Source organism: Mustela erminea, chromosome 13 (genome assembly GCF_009829155.1).
Source record: "Mustela erminea isolate mMusErm1 chromosome 13, mMusErm1.Pri, whole genome shotgun sequence".
NCBI classification, from domain to species: Eukaryota; Metazoa; Chordata; class Mammalia; order Carnivora; family Mustelidae; genus Mustela; species Mustela erminea.
In genome coordinates this window covers 52,913,782-52,934,227 of record NC_045626.1, presented here as the reverse complement: position 1 = coordinate 52,934,227, position 20,446 = coordinate 52,913,782, and the positions used below count along the sequence as shown (strand labels likewise).

The window sequence follows — 20,446 nt, the reverse complement described above, 5'->3', positions numbered from 1 at the left end:
TTATAGGAGGGAGGAAAGAAAGACCTGACCACAGAAGAAGGCCACATGACCACAGAAGCAGAAGAGAGATTTGAAGGTGCTATGCTGCTGGTTTTAAGGACAGAGGAGAGGGCGTTGAGCTGAGTAATGCAAAGATTGCATTTCTAGAAGGTGGAAAGGCAATGAAATGGGTTCTCCCCTGGAGCTTCCAGAGGGAGCTCAGCCCTGCCAAGAACCTGGTCTCAGCTCAGTGAACCAATTTTGGACTTCTGGCTCCAGAACTGGAAGAGAATAAGTGTGAGTTGTTCTAAGCCACTAAGTTTGTGGTCACTGAAGCAGCAGCCTTAGGAAGCTAACACAAGGTGATATTTGGGAAATGAAAGATGACTCCTAATGAGCTGGTAACATAAGGAGAAGGACATTACAAAGGCTCACATGTGGGGTGGAGAGACCCTCTGAGTATTCAATGTGTGGTGGGAGGTACCGCAGTGCCGTGTGTCCGAGAGGGGCCAGAAGGAAGAGGGCAAAGGGTGAAGCCATGTGTGGGGAGTTTAGACGTGGACAGAAGTGAGGTCTTGTGGAGAAGGGAGTGATGGCCGGTGGCTGAGGGGGGATATGCGCTAGTGGAGGGCGGCAAGGCAGATGGTGGAATGGCCTGTTCAGGCAAGAGTGATCACTTATGAAGAAAGGCTGATGCGGGGACTTTCTCTGGGCTACCAGACACACTGAGGGAGGGAGGAAATGTGGATCTGGGAAAGAAAACCTGTGTCCCTGAAACAAAACAAAAGGAGCCATTTTCTAGTGTTCTCCATGCCATATTCCTGATCCAAAATGACAATCCCAGGAAAGGAATTCTGAAAAGGATTTGTTGTGTTTGAAGCCAAGTCAAGACTATTAGCAGGCAACCGAGGGCCTTCCGCTTCCTCTGTTTCTAGCCATGCCCAGAGAGATGTAGGCTGGAGTGAAGTGAGTTCATTTGGAATCTCCACGTGTTGTACATAATTTGGTATTTCCTACAGAACACACTGTGCCTTTTCACACAGCCATGGCTGCCCATATGCCATCCCTCCTCTCCTGTAAGATTCTGCCTCTGGGCCCCACAGGCAACATCTTGCCCATCATTCAAGTCTCAAGTGAAGTTTGACCTCCTTGAACCAGCTTCCACATTAATTGCCCTATCTAGTATGTATTGCTAGCGATTTCCACGCTTCAGTGTAACCACACTTAAATTATTGTGGCTTCTCTCTCCCCACCCACTGATTCCACCTTCCCCTCCATAGACAGAAAGATCCCTGGGGGGCATATACCAGTCTGTTGATTCCACATCTTCTGCTCCCACAGAGCTTGACAGGTAGGAAGCATTCAGTAAATGTGAATGGTTGCTAAGAAAGTAGATCTTAAATACTCCCCCACCCCCAAAAAAGGGGGAGGGCTTATTTAATTGATGGGATGAGGTGTTCGATAAAGCTAGGTGCTCATCATGTGGCAATATAGAATGTATCAAACCAATATGTTATATATTTTAAACCTATACTATATCATATATCAATTATATCTCAGTAAAGGTGGAAACAAGGAAAAAAAGATTTGAGGGGGCTTCAAGAACAAAAAAAAATATGAATGAATGGATGGATGAATTGATTCACTAAATGTGCCCTACAGGCAGAGTTATCATGAGATAAAGAAAATAATGTAATTTACGAACCCCAGGGTCAGTGTCTAAAGGAAGGAAGGCCTTCCACTCAGCTCTCTGGAAAGTGAGTAATTATAGAAGTAGGTAACACCAGAACTTCTCTGTGCATGATGTAGGTATTAATTCCTCTATTATCCATTATATACTCAAATGACAACTCAATATCGGATCTAAAATTTAAGAACAGATTGTCTCCACCTTCCAGACTGAATTTGTCATCTCCTTTATGACATGATATTTTTTTTTAAATCAAGGCAGACTACAAAAGGAAAATAAAATATCGTGTTAAATGGAACCTGATTAATAAAACCACAGGTTGATTTTTTACCTATTGCCTTTCACATTCAAGGGCAAACTGTCTAAAATTCACAATTGTTTTTCTTTTTTAATTCTATTTTATTTATTCGTCAGAGAGAGAGCACAAGCAAGGGGAGCATCAGGCAGAGGGAGAAGCAGACTCCCGCTGAGCAAGGAATAGATGAGGGGCTCGATCCCAGGACCCCAGGATCATGACCTGAGCTGAAGGCAGGCGATTTACCAACTGAGCCACCCATAAGGGTTTTCTTAAAAAAAGATAACATTATCATGTGCAATGGATGCTACTATTACTTATGGTTGCTACTCTTATCTTTATATTACAAACATAAATAACAAGAGCAGTAGTAAAACATGTCGCATTCACATTCTGTTCTTTTACCCATTCACTGAAGATTTCTTACCGCAGATGGGTGGCTATGCTCTCTGCCCTCTGCCTCTTTCCCTCCCCAGTTTTAATTCCATGGCTCCATCCTAATCTACATTATTTTTAAATTGCTAAGATATGAGATGTCATCAACTAGTAACATGCTGGGTAAAAAAAAGAGAAATGTCTCTTTTCCAAACTATCATGGAATCTAGAAAGAGAAAAAAGTGGTTAGTATTTGCTGCATTCCTCACTGCATATGACTTGATAATCTGGGATATTTTGCTTTCTTAAAACAAAACTATAAGGGTCCCCAGGTGGCTCCGTTGCTTAAGTGTCTGCCTTTGGCTCCGGTCAAGATCCCAGGGTCCTGGGATTGAGCCCCACAATGGGCTCCCTGTCCAGTGCGGAGACTTCTTTGACCTCTCCCACTCGCCCTGCTTGTGCTCACTCGCTCTCTCTCTCTGTCAAAGAAATAAAATCTTAAAAAAAAAAAAAAAAATTATAAATTAATGTTTTTAAAAGTTTGGTGTTTTTGAAAGTTTTGTTTACAAAGAGTTTATGTTTATATAAAGTATAAGATTAATAATGTCCTTGCTTGCCAAAATTAATATCTTCATACCCGAGTCAAAAATCACCTACAAATAGAGTGGAAAACAGTCATAAAAGGGGATATACCTAAATTTCACCATATGTCTAAGTGCTTCATTTTTATAGAAAAGAAATAAATACTCAAAGTTATTGAGGAGGGAGAGTTAATTCATTATAGTGGAGGTTTAAACATAAAAGGAAGAAAACAACATATGCTTGGATTCCAAAATCCTGTTACATCATAACACCCCAAATGGGAAAGAAGATGGAAAATAAATCTTGAAAGCCTAGTCCACATGCTTGACACCCCCTCACAAAACCCCTGTGCCATTTTATTAACATACTTTTTCACATGTAGCAGCTGGATCTAATGAGAGGCTAAATCTTGCCTTTGTGGTAGAAATTGATTTATCCCCCCCACCCCACACCGCATTCTGAATTCTCCTATAGCCAGCCCCAGGGCTTCGAGAGCCTACTTCCTCATTCACCATTAGTATTTATCACTTCTACAGAATGCCAGGGGGCACTCAGAATTAACTATACCATGCTATTCAAAAGAAAACACAAAAACCCCTGCTCTGGTGAGGTGGGAGTGGGGGAAACCATTAAAAGCATTCACAGAGTCTAAGAAAAGGAAAATACAATAGTGATGAAACAACGTGTCCAGTAGGAGAGCTACTTAGTCTACCTCTGAGAGGTAGATTGCAAGGGGAGATGAAAGAATGTATGCTTGAGGACTCTTTCTCCTTCTAACCTGATCACCCCCCAGGATGACGTCAGGTTAGTGTGCTACCTGGGAGGAGGAGCAGGTGGCAAGCCCCAAATGGAGAAGGCCAGGTATTCGATTCACGGAACAGGAGGAGTGAAAAAGTGCAGTGCCTCCTCGCTGGGCAGATACCATTCACCTGCCATCTGTGTGACAGCTTTCAGAGTCAGGAAGATGCTTGAGAAGGGAAGAAAGAGAATCGAATCCCATTACCTTTTATGAGTACTCAGAGAAAACATCTATAAAAACTAAGGATAAAAATGTTTTATGGTAATAATATGCACCCATGCTCTCACACAGACCTGATTTCCTCTTTCATATTACCTAATAAATGCCATTTCTTCCTCCCATGTATTTTTTTTAAATAAAGAAAATCTCTAGAACTCTACGACAGGTGTATTTTTCTGGGTGGGAAAGTGATGTATTTGGTTTCATTTCCTCCTGGTGGCATAATTCTTAGCCATCAGCAATTCTACCAAGATTGGAACACTGATTTTAATATTTCATACCTTAATTGACTATAGTTCTCCTGTACATGTATTCAGTTTGAAATTTTGGATGACAGTATATTTTCAGCTCAGCCTATTTTAATTCTTACTCTAGACCCTGTGAAATCATATGACAGCAGGTTTAAGGCTGATATTAACCACTTCCTATTTTTGGCAGGTTGGTATAAACATTATTAAATAGGTCTATAAAGTCAGGTAAAATGTAGTCAAAATCACCTTGATATGCATTTTCATAACCACAGTGGCTGCCTCAAGGCTGATTCAGAGTAGATAGCCGCTGAAGGAATGATGGGGGGAAATACATAAAATAGAAGGGTGAACTGAGAGACAAGTCTCCATCTGCAATTCTAAGAAACTCCTTCCATCCATGTTTGGGCTTCTGTTAAATTAATTACAGTCACCGAAAAGTAAAACGCAGATGAGATGCCCTTCTGCATCCAGTGATGGTGACGGGCTCCAAAAGTGCTAGAGTTTATATGTTAGAAAGGAGAATAATTCATGTAAGTTCCTCCTAACATAAAACTTGTCTTTCTTATATAACATAAATGGTAAATGTGGCATTAGAGTTCTGCTTCTTTCTCCAAAGGGTATTTTTTTTTTTTTTAAAAAAAACACCCACAAATGTCATCCCATCTATTTTTAAGCAGAATGCTGCTGGGTAACCAGCTGAGTCGTCTAAACCCAATGGGAAAATTCTACGTTTAAATAAGCTGTTTTATCTCATTGAAAATAAGTGCCACAGACTGACACTGAACATACGGATTTCTGCATACAATAACATGTACATTTTCTTAACTTTGAATATAAAACTCTAGCCCAAGCTCAAAAGCTAGGAAAGCAAAATATATTCCTTAGTAATGGCTCTTTAACGATTCCAGTTTCTGATCTGCCCCCCCCCCCAACACACACACACTTTCATCGATTTCCGGTGAAAACCCTATTCCTTGGGTTTTCTTTGCAGGTGATGAAGTAATATTTGTAGATTGAGATACTGAAAGACAACACAAATTCTAAAAAAAAGACCTAAATGACTTGTAAATTATGGGGTGTTTAATAGATTTCATTTCTTAAAATGGATTTGGGGTTTTTCCACAGAACTTATTTTTCAATAAAAGTTTTATTTGTTAATTCTGAAAAAAAAATACTGACAGTACAGAATGAACTTTTTACTTTTACTTTTAAAAGTAAAAGCCCTCTGCTTCCCAGCTCCCCTTTTCAACTTCCGAAAGGGAACCACCACCATTATCATTTGAACATTTTTCTTCTAATATGTTATGCATGTAGTCAAATACAATATGCATGCACACTGCCTTTCTTTCTTTTTAACAACCTGGTATCATACAGTAAGGTACTGTTCAGCACTTGGCCCTTTTAAACTTTATAATATGTTTGGTCTTCTTTTCATGGTAGTACATACAGATCGCCCCATTCTTTTTAATAACTGGAAAATGCTTTATTATAGGGGAGTGTTCATTTCTTTAGCAAATGCTCAATGCTCACAGACCATGTGCCAGGCACATTTCCAGACACTAAGAATACAGAACTGAATAAAACAAAATCCCTGCTTCACAAAGACCACAATCTACTACATTTTAATATTTGAGGGATTGGCATATTAACAATACATCACGAGCAATGTTATTCACTATCATGGTTTTAGCTATTCCAAACAATGCCGTAAGAAATCACCCGGTAAATAAATTTTTATACTCATTGGTCAGTTGAATAAATTATTGTTATTCATTCAGTCTTTCAGTCAGTTCTTTGTTCATATCATCAACTTCTCTAGGAATGGATTGTGAATGTTTTGATGTTAATTAAATTCATGCAATAATAGCATTTTTACACTTAGGTACCCGACCTTTATAAATCTACCTCCTCAAGTACCTGAATAAAGATACTGAAATTCATCTGAATTGAATCCTTCTCAACCAGCCTATGATAACGCTCCAAAGAGGAATTAGGTCAGATGAGCCAGTTTCTGTCCACTTTTACTGATCCCATGTGCTGAAAACTTCTGATTTAAATATTTCATGATAGGGGTGCCTGGGTAGCTGAGTGGGTTAAAGCCTCTGCCTTCAGCTCAGGTCATGATCCCAGGTCCTGGGATCGAGCTCCACATTGGGCTCTCTGCTCAGCAGGGAGCCTGCTTCCCCCCACCCCCTGCCTCTCTGCCTACTTGTGATCGCTGTCTGTCAAATAAATAAAATCTTAAAAAAATTTTTTTTCATGATAACCAAATGCCTTCCGGACACAACTTTTATGTCTCCTTTTGGTTTCTGTGTGGCATAAGAACAAAGGAAAGATGTTTTGAAATTTAAACAAAATGAATAAATGTATCTCTCCATTCATAGAAAATTCAAGGAAAATATGCCTTCACAAAATTGGGCAAAAAAAAAAAAAAAAATCAATTGTTACTTAGGTGATTGTCATTCAAAAACCCATCCCTCAGAAACTCCAGAGAGGAAAAATCACTTATGAGTTTTCATTGTCTTTATCCCTCATATATTTCTTACAACTGAAATCAACTCAAAATTTATATCTAGGAGCGCCTTAACAAATCTAGAGGAGGAATCCAAGTTGCCAGATGGGGGGTGTACCAGGGAGAAAGTAGTGTTACTCTCTCTACCTCAGTGGTTTGGGAAGAGGGTCTCCCTTTCCTGCCTCCTACTCCCATCCCCAGAAAGTATTCTCTATGTTTCAGACTTCTGGTGATACCAGGAACCTTCGACTGATTTGAGGTAGAAAGTAAGAAGCCGCTTAAAATTTTTTTTTTCCTAATTTAAGAACTATGTCCTTGGAGGGAAACGTTCCCTGTAGACATTCTGACACAAAACTGTTCTGTTTTGTTTCGTTTTGTTTTCTGGCTGTTGTCCAAATCTGTTTCAGGAAAACATAACATTTTTGTCAAATGGGATATCATAACTGGAGCTTAATTTAATATTTTGCTATTAATTCAAAATTTTTTACTCTGCACAACTGCCAACTTGAGTGGGAGGTTAAGGGCTCACTCGACCAGCAATAGTGAGGGGTGTGTGAACGGCAGAGAGCCAGCATTGTTACTAGGGGAGGCATGAACATCTGAAGAACCTCAATCAGGTCAGTTTGACTTATTATCAAAAAGGTAAAGAAAGAAAAAAAAGGCAAAAAAAAAAAAAAAAGCCCTTCTCAAAAGAAATATATCTGCATTGTTACTATGTGTAGGTAATCTGCAACCTCTGTCATAGGATAAACATCCTCCCTGAGTATGAATTCTGCCTGTGTGTTCATGGATGTGTGAGAGACGAAACACTGAAGACTGGATTGCAGTCAGTGTTTGACAAAAGAAGGGATAATGGGTATGTGTGCCATTGAAGAGATTTTTTATATCCAAAGATAATCATTTACCATCTTGAGTAAGACATTTTTACCTCATTACAGTTTTTACTACAAAAAATTGGTTGGCATTATCTAGGTTTATGATAGAAAATGCAAGCCGTATGACGCATACCTATCCTTATAGATCAGTGTCACATTCATTTCTCTGTTACTGTCTTTCATCTGCACATATTTCTAGAGTGAAACAGATGACATAGACTTGATATAAAGTGAAAGCTCCCACAGCCTGGGTCTGGTTATGGTTCTTCCCTTCCACGCATGGAGACCACCCTCCATTTGTCCTCTCTATATCCAGAGAGGGAGATCCAAACCATTTTACAAACTGTGAAAAGCACTCATTTAGCTTAACCATTTTTTTTTTTCATTTTGTTGAGTCCAGGGGATAGATAAGTAATTGCAATGTAATGGAGCTGAAACCCAGGTCCAAGAGAGAAGAGATCTGAATTCTAGCCCAATTCTGCCACTTAATTAGCCATATAAACAGTAATTTACATTCTGCGTGTCAGTTTCTTCACATATAAATGATGACATTTATTAAAACATGATGTGAACGATCTTCAGCTGAAGAAAAGGCATAGAATTTGAGAAACTAGTGACATAATCAGGTTTCTTTATTGGCAGACATCCTGTGATCTTTATGATGCTGATATGGACAGCAGCTCTCTAAGAGAACAATGCCATACAGAGCACCTCCCAAACCTCTTCCATCTTGGAACCCTCTCCCATGAAGCATTTCTTTGGATGAGTGAACCATGAAGTGTGTTGTAGCATACACTGGGGGAGATGACAGTTTTAGGATTGACTGGTCCTGCCACGGTCAGGTGATGGGTCTGTGTGGGCCTACTAGAGTTCCATCAACCTTGCTGTGGAATGCGGCTGCGGTGCCCTGGAGACCTTCACCGAAACATCCAACTTCAGCTCCCTGGAGGCCACCACAGCTTCTCCTGTGGATGCTGGTTATATGTCCACCCCTCTGCCCCACCAAACCCACTGCAGATACTACACCCAACCCCCCAGCCTCTTCACAGACAGGTCCCCTCACAATCTGCTCTGCTGGGGGCCCTCCTACTTGCCAGCATTGGATGGCACATTTCTTCCCCACCGTTGGTGGAGAAAAATCCAGGACTAAAGATTTCCACACTTACTTCTCAACTATTCAGTATGTCAGGAATATCTCAGGTGATAGAATAAAATATTTCATGAGCACTTTTCTTTTATCTTATTCTCTTATGTCTTATTGATACTCTGCTTGGAACTGGGTATGTGGATGGGAACAAGACATGGTTTCTGCCAGACAAATGTGATCCTCCCCCCTCTCAAACGGCTTACAGATTGGTGGGTGAGCCAGATTTGTAAACAAATGGTCTGAAAATATTATGATAGTGTCCTATTAGTAGTATATGCAGGTTGTTAAAGTAAATCTTTATCTTTTTAGGTTAGCTCTAGATTTGTTTCATTAAGGCAGGTCATTATGGAATTCCTGGTCTCTAAGAATGTAGAAGGGCTTAAATAAAGGATCTGAAGCTCCTATTTATTTCACGTGGTGCGATGGTTCAGGGGACTTGATTTTCCTGTTCATCAGGCAGCAAAAACCAAACATTTTGTAAACGGCTTCCCTGCTCCTAAAAGCCTGTCAATTAAATTGAGAATGACTTATTTTGTCTTATTAAACGAATGCACCTTTCAGGCACTCTGCTCCACACAGCATTTCTTTGCTTCGATGGCCTGTGTGGACCTTCTGAACAGCTGATTCAGACTTTGGTACTTACACTTAGGTCTCTGGCCCCAACGAACTCCTCAGAGGAATGAACAGAACATATACAGCTCACAGCTGAGGAGAACCTGTACAACAGTGAGCACTGGAGTTCCACTACCCTGGAGGCTGCCACTTGAGTCTCCATCTGTGATGGGTCATTCTGTGTGACTGCCTGGCTAGACTAGAGTCCCCAGTTATTTAATCAAACACAAATCTAGATGTCACTATGAAGGAAGTTTGAAAATATGGCTAATATCAACAATCAGTTGCCTCTAAGGAAAGATTATCCCCAATAATGTGGGTGGGGCTCATCCAATCAGTTGAAAGGCCTGAGAACAAAGCTGAGGCTTCCTCAGCTTTGAGCAGAAGAAATGCTGCCTCAAAACTCACTCGGCTCCCGCCTAAGTTTGCAGACCGCCACCCGTCCCTACAGATTTCACACTTGCTGCCCACTGTAACCATGTGAGCAAGTTCTTTAAAACAAATCTCTTTTTTTTCTGTTCTCTGAGAACATCTTTTGATCCACTATCCCTTACACACCAGCCTCTGGAGATTTTCTCAAGTGCACTGACTGATCTTTTCCATCCCAAGCCCCTTTCCACCCCGAAGCTGAAAGAGCCTTGAAACCTTTTCGTACTCCTCCATCATGGTCCAGCTCTGTTATGAATTAAACAGGCAGTAGGGGTTGGCCCCATGAGGAAATCTAATCAACATGGATGACATGATTTCTACATGAAAATACCTTCTGAATTCCAAAAAAACAAGCTTTTATCTAATAGGAATTTTATATGCATTTTTGCATCATTTATGTCATTGGAGTTAGTTCCTGATACATGTGTTACTATCCTCATCTTGTTTGAGAGCATGGAGGTTAAAAGATGTGACGGTCACTGGACCAAAAATCACACATCTGGGAAGTAGTAGAGTCAAATTTGAATCCACGTTTACCTGATTCCAAACACTATCCTATATTCCTTACACCATGCTCTTTCCCTATAAGTGGAAAAACTACCTGGGTAAGAATTACCTGGTAGGAAAATATTCCATTTTTTTTTCTGTGACACTTCTGTTGGAGTATTGTATGCAGAAGCACTGAAACATTACCTAAATGACATCTGTTTCATATGGACATCAAATACTGCATCCATTCAAATAAAAAAGCTGGATTGTTCTAAGGTGAATGAAAGACTTTTTAAAAAATATTTATTTTTGTGTTTTGAATCCCACTGCTCCTGGCCCTCAGAGGCTGATATACCAAAAACATGCAAAGGCATTTCAACCCTGAGGCTGCCTTGAGCTGGCTTCGCAGGGTTTGTCCTAATCCAACCGAGGGACTCCCTCCATCGGTTTAGGCATCCCCACCCCTGGCTAGTGCCTTCTCTGACTGTCAGCTACACAGGGGCCTGTTCAAAAAGGATGCTCCTATTGTCCTCATCCTGAAGTTGAAGAGCTGTTAAGAAATATTCTTCTACATAATTTCAATCAGCGAAAGTAAAAGTGACAAAGAGCCAGAGAGCTCAATTCTGGAAGTATTGTTTTAGGGTCTCAAAGCTATTCATTCATTCAACAAGCACATATTAAACATTTATTGTACAGGAGGTTCTCTGGGAAAAACAAAGATGAATCACATTGTCCTCTGATTAATAATGAACGTGGCCGTGCTCTGTGCCAGATGCTCTAAAAACAGTGCTTTTCAAGCCAATGATAGCAACCAATTAGTGGTTCATAAAATCAATTCAGTGGGTCGCAAACAACATCATTTTTAATTAAATAGAACACAATAGAAGAGAATAGAAAAGAAGATAGAGTACATGGCCTCAGAGAGGTTAAGTCTGTCTTTCTTTCTTTCAGTTGTATATGCACATATAATGGTTTCCAGAGGAAACCGTTACCGTGAAACAGAGTCAAAACCTGTTTAAAAGCTACTGTTCTAGAGAAAGTGAAAGAAGAAAACAAAAGCTTTGCTCTCAAGAAGCTTGTATCTTGCTGGGAAGATAAAGCTAATTAATGAACAGCAGAATCCTTTGTATGAAGCAGCTAATGACTAAAGGGTCAATGAATGTTGCTGATTTAGTGCCCCATGAGACTGAGACCAGGGAAAAATCCCTGTGGCAGTTCATTACTCCCTCCTCCTTGAAAAATTTCTCACTTGGCTTCTAGGACAACACACCTCACTGATCCTTCTCAGAATCCCTCACTCATTCCTCCTTAGCTCCCCATCTCTTGTGGTTGGGTCAATGCCAAATGGGCACAGTTCTTGGGCCACTTTTCTCTCCTACCAGTACCTATTCCTTAGGTCACCTCAGTCATTTTCTGAGCTGTACATACCATGGGAGGGCCCACGTTTGCTTTTGCAGCCCAGACAGCCTGAACTCCCAGCCTTGCATTACCAGGGCCTAGTGAATCTCTCTACTTAGATGTCTCGTGGACATCTCAAACGTAATCTGTCCCAAACTGAACTCGTCTATGTCACGCCAGTCCACACCTCCCTTAGGGTCTCTCATCTCAGCTACGGGGAATTCAATCCCTCCAGCCGATCATGCCAAAACTCGTGGTGTCGTTCTTGACTTTTTTCCACTCTACTCTCAACTCCTGTGTCCAAATCATCGTGGAAAAGCCTACGGGCTCTATCTTCTCCCCACCTCTTCTGCTACCACCATTCCTCACCTTCAACTCCAGTCTGGATAAGTGTGTGAGCCTCCAGACTCTTCCCCAGATTCTACCGTATCCCTTCTAGCAACCTCAACTCAGCAAGCCAAGTGATCCTTTTAAACTTTGATCGGTCATGTCTCTCATCAGAACCTCTGAGCTGTTCCTGTTTCTCCGAGGAAAAGTCACAGCCCTTTCAATGGCCTGTGAGGCCCAGTGATCTAGACCCCATGCCCACCCATCACCACTCTGTGCTCCCCTTCTGTCTGCTCTCACTCCCCTGCCCTGCTGGGCCTCTGCAAGGTAGCATGGCAGGCCTGTCTTCCCAGCAGGACTTTCTTACTCTTCTGTTCCAGGCACTTGCCCTAGAGATCTCCTGGCTGATCCCCTCCCCCACTGGATCTTTACTCAAGGTTACTTCCTCAGTGAGGCTTCCAGGGACCATGCTCTGCGGCACTGCAAATCCCTTCACCTTCCCTCTTCCATGGGTACACTCTGCTCCTCTCTCCTGCTTTCCTTTTCTCAGTGGTACAGCTCCCCATCTAACATATACTTTACTTGTTCCTGCCTGTCTTCCTCCTTCTGCATTGTACCTTCTGTATCCCCAGTACCTAAAGCAGCACCTGTTTCACAATAATAAGCTCAATAATAAATAGGCATTGAATAAATGAATACATGCTTTTAAAGTGAAAGAGACAAAGAAATGATACTTTTAACTCCACCTTAGCCAGTAAGGAAAGGAAGGGGATACCATAATGAAGTTTGGTCTAAGAAACCTCACCTCTGGAAAACAGAATGGAGGTTCCTCAAAAGGTTGAAAATAGAGCTACCCTATGACCCATCAATCACACTACTGGGTATTTACCTTAAAGATACAAATGTAGTGATCCAAAGGGGCACGTGTACCTGAATGTTTATAGGAGCAATGTCCACAATAGCCAAACTATGGAAAGAACCTAGATGTCCATCAACAGATGAATGGATAAAGAAGATGTGGTATATGAACTACTATGCAGCCATCAAAAGAAATGAAATCTTGTCATTTGCAATGACTGTAGATGGAACTAGAGGGTATTATGCTGAGCGAAATAAGTCAATCAGAGAAAGACAATCACCATATGATCTCTCTGATACGAGGAATTAGAGAGACAGGGCAGAGGATTGTGGGGGATAGGGAAGGAAAAAATGAAACAAGATGGGATCAGGAGGGACACAAACCATAAGAGACTCTTAATCTCATGAAACAAACTGAGGGTTGCTGGAGGGAGTTGGGGGTATGGCGAGGGTGGTTGAGTTATGGACATTGTGGAGGGTATGTGCTATGGTGAGTGCTGTGAAATGTGTAAGCCTGATGATTCACAGACCTGTATCCTTGGGGCAAATAATGCATTGTATATCAATAAAAAATAATAAATTTTAAAAAATAAAATTCAAATTTAAAAAAATAAACCTCACCTTAAATTCTATAATGAATACTTTAGTTGGGACATTTCCTTTCAAGGGAGCCTGAGCTAGTTTGGAAATACTGGTTCGGATAGCTACTGAATGTACCATACTTATTGTGCACATGTTTGTGTGACAACTCCATTGGTTCTGTATCATGTTGCCCAGCAGAAGTGGGTTGAAATATAGCCTGAAAGTACAAATCCTAAAAAGCCATTTCCCCATTTGGTAACTATGAAAGTAGAATTTTGTATTACACATGTGCATAAAGACACCCAAAATATTATTCCATTCTTTCTAGATGTCAAGAACTACATCCACATAATTTGAAAAATGATAGTTTCATTGAGTTAGAATGAACAGTATTCATGAAGAAGAGGTTCTGTTCTAACCCATTTGAGTACAGTACACTTTTAGGTGTCCTGAATGTGACTTGGAGTAAAAAGTCCAAACAGCACCAAGGTGAACTAGTAATCAGATGAGAGGGATTAAAAAAAAAAAAAAAAGGCAGGAAATTTTGAGGTGTATCTCTTCTTAAATCTTTTTTTTTTCCCTAATAGACACCAAATAGCTAAGTTAACGGTTCACAAGTGTAATGATTTATGGCCCATTTGAGAAACTTAGTAACCCTAAACTTAATGGTAAACGAAAGGAAAGTATTTGCTGAAATCTATTTCAAAATTTGTAATTTGGGTGGCACCTGAGTGGCTCAGTTGGCTAAGTGTCTGCCCTTCGGCTCAGGTCATGATCCCAGAATCCTGAGATCAAACCCCAAATTGGGTTCCCTGCTCAGTGGGGAATCTGCATCTCCCTCTCCCTCTGCCCTTCCCCCTGCTCATGCTCTTTCTCTCTCTAATATATAATATCTTTTAAAATTCTTATAATTTTGAAATTAAGTATTAATACTAGAGATGACTGATTTGATATAAACTAGGTGTTCCAAGATCAACAGACTGTAAGCTCTAAGGGAAAAGATCCATACTCAAAAACATTGACAAGTAGTGGGGTCTCAGAACTGCTGAAAGATTTAGAAGATTATAGCCAATACCAAAATTTAGTATTGATGAATGGTATTTCTACATCTGGGCTTCTGTAGACTTCAGGAAGATCCCTAACTATCTACCTGCATCTCTGCTTTTGAGCACCAGACACAGAATTCATACTTGCCTCAGGGAATTCAATTTTTGGAATCATAACTACAAATCACCAGGAATACAGTGGGCAGGTGCCACCACGCATGACTGCATCACTGATGGCTCACCCAGCCATTGCAAGCCAACAGATATGCCTCCACTTAGCCAGAAAGACATGTGAGAAATGAACAGTTGCATTAAAAAATAAGAAAGGGCTCTAAATTAGCTTATCCCCTATATGGTCAATGGAAACAAATGTAAGATACAACAGACCTAACCCTCTGACGTTTTTAATCTTGCTATCTTTTAGGATGTTTATGTTCTTGCTTATATTTCACTAAACCTTGTAGCCAACTGCAACTGCTAGATGATGGGTGTTCTGTGGTTCTTTCAAGCACCTAAACCTCCCTCCTTGTTACAGTTGTCAAAACGTTACAGCATTGTGGCTCCCAGTAACTTAATGCTTGAGTTTCATGTTTAATGGAAAATTGCTAAGCTTTGAAACTTACAGACCGCAGAATAATATGATGAAAAAAACATAGAAATTTGAAACAAACTTGCCCTTTGATTCCGAATATGATTTACTAGCTGTACAATTTAGTGTAAGTTATTTAATAGCACAAACTCTCAATTTTCTCATCTTTGTAATGGGGTTAATAACAACTAGGGTTTTGTATCATATGAGATAAAGTTTGTGTGTTGGGATTGTAAAATGGCTACCAGCAAGTCCTAAGGCTAATTTCTTTACTGTGGCTGTACTGAATGTGAGAGGAAGTATCTTCAACTCAGCATTCCAAGCAAAGGTTGAGATGCTTGCTTACTGAGCAGGCTTAGATCACACACTCAGCCCTGAGCCAGGCAAGGCAACTGGGGAACATGATGTGTTGACTGACTGAGCCAACTGCTGTGCTACTCCTGAGACACATGGACCTCAAGTGTGTTTCCTTCTGGGGAGGAAGGATTCTCCAGAGCAAAATCATGGAGATGTGACTACAAGAACCAGATTTAGAACCAGGGTCGCAAAATCCACTGTTGTCTACTACAGTCAAAATGCGGGGTGGACAGTGAGGAAAATTAAGTTTTCTCCCCTGTCCTCACATTATACCAGAATGTGGTATCTTAGTTACTACTTCTTAATGTGGAATCGCAAAGCATCTTCACGACAGACAGCAGCCCGTTTGGTGTCAGCTGTCACCTCACTAACATTTTCCACAAGCCCCCAAAGGCTCATGGACCACTTTGAGGGGTCACAGACCTTGCCCCTCACATTTCTCCCACAATGCCTTTTCTCAGTGGCATCCATTAACTTCACACATAGACATTCAACTCCTAAAGAATGGTTTAACCACCAGGGAAGAAGATTTTTAAAGAACAAAGTACAAACCCAGTAGGTGAATCAAAGGTACTGAAATACTTCACTCAGCTTGACTTGTTTTAAAGCTATTTTTCCATTTTCCTTCATCTATCTCCCAGATTTGCCCAATCGCTTAAAACTTACAAACCCCTTTGACACCAGACACTGTGTTTTATAAAATGCTTTTGGTATGTTTACCCAGCACCTACTATGGTGCTAAGTACCCTGTAGACACCTATAAATGTTGGTGGGTGAGAGTAATTCCATAGGATTATGGAATAATAAAAGCCACAGAATCACTGTTACATAGTACTGTTTACAAAGTTTTGTTTAAGAATGCTGAAACATTTTTATTTGGAAGGAGATATAGCGAAGGGTCTATTTAAAAAGAGGTAGGTATTTACTCTTGTCCTTAAAAGGTCATTTTTAAGCAATCTGAAGCAAATTAAGCTTTACACCCCCTTCGGGCTTTGTGGGGAGTTAGAAAGGGCGGTTGCCAGGGAAATCTGATTGGAAAACACCAATCAGACCTTGGGATCTGCACGTCGCATAATTGTAATTTTCCTATTCTTGCTCTTTTTTTCTGCTTTTGCTATGAGAAGAGCAAGCTTAAAAGGCTACAGGGACATTTATGCCAAGTCGCATTTGTCAAGTTGAAAGCTGTGTGGAGCAGAAAAGCAGTTCTCCCCGCTGTAAAGAAGATGCAAAGGAGCCGAGTGAGTAGGGAATCTGAGAGCTCACTAAAAGTGCTTAGAAGGCAGAGACATTCACGCCATTTCTGTAACGAGTTGTAGGCAGGCACTTGAAATCCAGGGGGAAGCCTCCTTACCACTGGGATGCATGCAGCCCCCCACAGCCATCCTTGAAAGACTTGGTTGTCCTTCAAGTTTTCTAGCTCCAACCCCCAACTGTCCGACAACAGCAGTTGCTAAGGGCACCAGGAAACACTGAGAGAGCAAATGCTGTTTTACTTCTTATTACCTTAAACCCTCTTCAACAGTGCTGGCAAATTAGTGACAAGATAATATTTATGCTGATTTCAATAGTTACATTTTATGTTTATTTTAGAAATAAAGTACAGTGGAATGGGAGCATGCCCTCCCTTCCCCCACCCCATTTATTTGTTCAGTCACTTAATCAATGTACATTCATCAGAGGCAGGGTGACATTAAAGTTTTGATGTCAGACAAAGCCAGACTCCTACTCATTTTTATGACCTGGAGAGTCATTTCTGCTTTTTGAGTCTAAGTTCTATAGCAGTAAAATGGACAGTGTTAATGCCCAGCTCATCAGACTGCTGGAAGTATTCACGTAACATAGATATCTCTTCCAGCCCTCTGAGGTTACCCCAGAAATGTCAGATTATTCTGTAAATATCAGATCCCTAGCTCTCCTTTCATACATACAGTTTTTCCTCCTTGTATTTACCCTTCTTCATCGAGCTCAGGTAAGACCAAATCTGTTGATCTTCTCAGCCATAGTCAAGCGCCCTCATCTACCCGGTTGCTTTAAGAGAAACACTCAATTGTTGAAGAGATTGACAGCTGCCAAGGAATAGCCTTGCAAAGATCAACCTCTTATCGATGGCCACCATTTTAATCACTGCTGTAACTTGCTATGTTGTCTTTATTCCCATCTCATCGATAAAATGCCTACCTTTTTTTTTTTTTTTTTTCTCCCTGCTTCTCTGGTTCCTGACAAATTAGAACTTTAAGTCCCACCTCAGCCTTAGAGGTTTTCCTCCCTAAACCTCTGCCATCCAGAACCGCTCACAGAAGTGCACTGGCCTCCCCTGGTATATTTCAGGATATATGCTCCATTTCAGCTGTCCCAGCTTTCTAAGGGTCTGCATTCCTTTTGTGGCTCTCAGATTTCCCAAAATCTCACGCATTTTCATCCCTCCAAACCTCACCATCCAACCTCCCATCTCAAGATAATCCGCTGTCCAGGACTCCCTCACACATGGCATCATCTCCCAGCCATCATCTCTCAGACCATCATTGGCACAAAATGTCTGACTTCTCTCTACATGTAGTTACACTCTACTGACAGCAGGCCAGCAAAAGTGGGGGACTGAAACCCCAAATCCCGTGGAAGAGCCTTTTAAAAGTAAGCCTTCTCATGTCTGAAATAGTATTTCTTATAACTTCTACTTAAAGGCTTGTAATCCTTCCTTTGTTTTATTAACATTTTTTTCCTCCAGACAGATCTTAAAACCATAGGGAGGTGTTGTTTTTTTTTTTCCTTACCTGAAATATGTATTCTTTAGGTTACCATAAAATAACAACTGTGACTCAAAAGACAGCCAAGATCTGAACACAGGGGGACCAGGGGAATCACTATCTGTGAAGAGTAGACGCTGTTTTGGGTATAGTGTCACCCTATACCAAATACTAAGCTCTCTGGGCCTCAATTTCTGTATTTGACAAGTTAAGATTATAATAATTCTTCTTATCCTTCAAGGTAGTTGTAAGGATGATAAGACAATATGTGAGCTTATGTTTTTTGCAAAAGCATGGCACAGATGAATGCTAATTATTATTATTAAGTTGGTCACTATTAAATAGGAATATTAAGTTCTGTGCTTTCTACCCTAGAATATACCCATTTATTTTTATTTTCACACATGTTCTTTAAAAGGTATTTGGTTTTAAGATGTATGTTTGTTCTCATTTTAGCATCTTTGGTATTTTTGATATTGGAATGAACCATATAATCTAGGAAGAGTCAGAGTTTAGTTGTGGCATTGATTTTTTAGGGGCACAGAAAAATATTGAGGGGTTTGCATTGGTAGCTTAGACTCAGGATAATGTGGCAATTGCATACTAGAGGAAGGCTGCAGGTAGGTCAAAGAAAGGGTAGTCTGTCTATTCAAAATGGAAACTTTGTTAACCAAGTGGGGATAACCCTCCAAAAAATCAGCAAAATATTTGAGACCCTCAGAACAGAAGGTATTATCTTGGATCATATAACTTTTAAGAGTTCCCCAAGGGAAAGATTTTTCAAGGGTCTCTAGCTTATCATAGCTTTTGCTCATGAATCAACCAGAATGAGTGTGATCCTCTTTCAGCTGACTTTGGAGAAACCTGAAGGGGGAAAATATTTGGCAGCACCAGAAGACAGTCTACTTTCAAAGATCCTAAAAGAGACAGAAGCATATTTCTGTGCTTGAAATTTTTGTATTTTTATATAGGATAACATATATATTCCATCTGCTTATATTCTTATACTAGAACATCTGCTTTAATGAGTAGAAGATGGTCAGCTAAAATGCCACTGCTTTTTTAATCCCCAAGTTATTTATGGCTGGCCATACTTTAAAAGTAGCCATGAAGAGACAGATTTCTCTTGTTTTCCTCAGATTTTAGTGGTCCTTGGAAGTTCACAAACTATATTCACACACATAATTTCTATTCATTATATATCTATTATCATCCTCATTTTAGAGATGGAAAAACTGCATCAAGGAGATAAAGTGACTTATCCAATGTCACCCACATTGAGTGAAAGTAAAGCTCGAATTGGAATTCATTCATTCACTTAGTATCATATTTACCCAGAAACCTACTCCCTTTCTGGCAATGTACTAGGCCCTAGAAATAGCCAGATAAACAGTAAGAAGCTTGCCCCGCCCCTTACCTTTTCAGCCTCTTCCGCACCTCTGTAACTCAGAGCTGCACAGAGCAGAAACTTCATACAGCCCAGAGGTTCCCTAACTCCCACTCTTGGTCTGGACAGTTCTCATACATCTACGTTTTAAAACAAACAAACAAACAAAAAACCCTTTAAATACAAACACAGTTCCCAGGGAGGCTTTTTTCCCCCTAGGTTTTCTGCTTTGTGAACCAAAAGGAGGCATTTGGGATTCAATCACTGGGAAGTCAGACAAGATTCTGGTGACCTAAAGGCTATAGGCTCCCTGTCTCGGTCCTGCAGAATAGAGATGATACCCCAGGACAGACAGCTGGGAGTACTTCCTGATGGGAACTGTCACTTAAGAATGATGGAAGTAGATAGTCTATTAGGATTTTATGGTTTTACTTACTATATTTCAATTATTGCTGCTCCTCCTTTGAGGAGGAATATTGGAAGCAGGCATCTGAGTCTTCTTGGAAAGCTAATGTCATCCATCATGAGGGAGTGCCCAAGTGCTACACCAGTAGGGCAGAGCTCCCCTCAAAGACCTTTACTGAGCATTCCCTGTGCACTTGTGGGCATTACCCCATTTAATACATGCCTAACTCTCTATGGGGTAGGAAACAGACAAGGAAATTGAGGCATATGCCTAGTTTCTGACACAGCAGGATCTTAGACCTCGGTAGTCTAGATGCAGAGCTCACATCTTTGAGCCCCCAGCAATACCGCCCCCCCCATTTCAGTGAGCTTACCAAGTAATTAGAGAGATGATACAAAGACACATAAAACAAGTAGTGCCTATAAATGCCATTGTGTGATTAGGCACATTAAGTACGCAGAAGGACGATGTGGATTAGGCTTGGGGCTATAGAGTGTC

The 20,446-nt window shown here is 40.6% G+C and overlaps 1 protein-coding gene and 1 long non-coding RNA gene across 11 annotated transcripts in view; one reads left to right on the top strand and one right to left on the bottom strand.

Moving 5' to 3' along the window:
- The window catches only part of DLGAP1 (DLG associated protein 1), an 876,459-nt gene that overhangs the window by 595,261 nt on the left and 260,752 nt on the right, over positions 1-20,446 (top strand). The window contains exon 2 of one of the 10 annotated variants that reach the window (XM_032311583.1): positions 16,536-16,649. The exons of the other annotated variants lie outside the window; for them this stretch is intronic. Within the exon in view, the coding sequence (XP_032167474.1) occupies positions 16,536-16,649 (114 nt within the window). The remainder of the gene's footprint in view (positions 1-16,535; positions 16,650-20,446) is intronic. 10 annotated transcript variants of the gene reach the window in all.
- Positions 1-20,446, bottom strand: part of LOC116572480 — a 333,614-nt gene that overhangs the window by 176,967 nt on the left and 136,201 nt on the right. Inside the window, exon 3 of the long non-coding RNA XR_004278355.1 lies at positions 19,573-19,682. This is a non-coding gene — a long non-coding RNA (uncharacterized LOC116572480). The remainder of the gene's footprint in view (positions 1-19,572; positions 19,683-20,446) is intronic.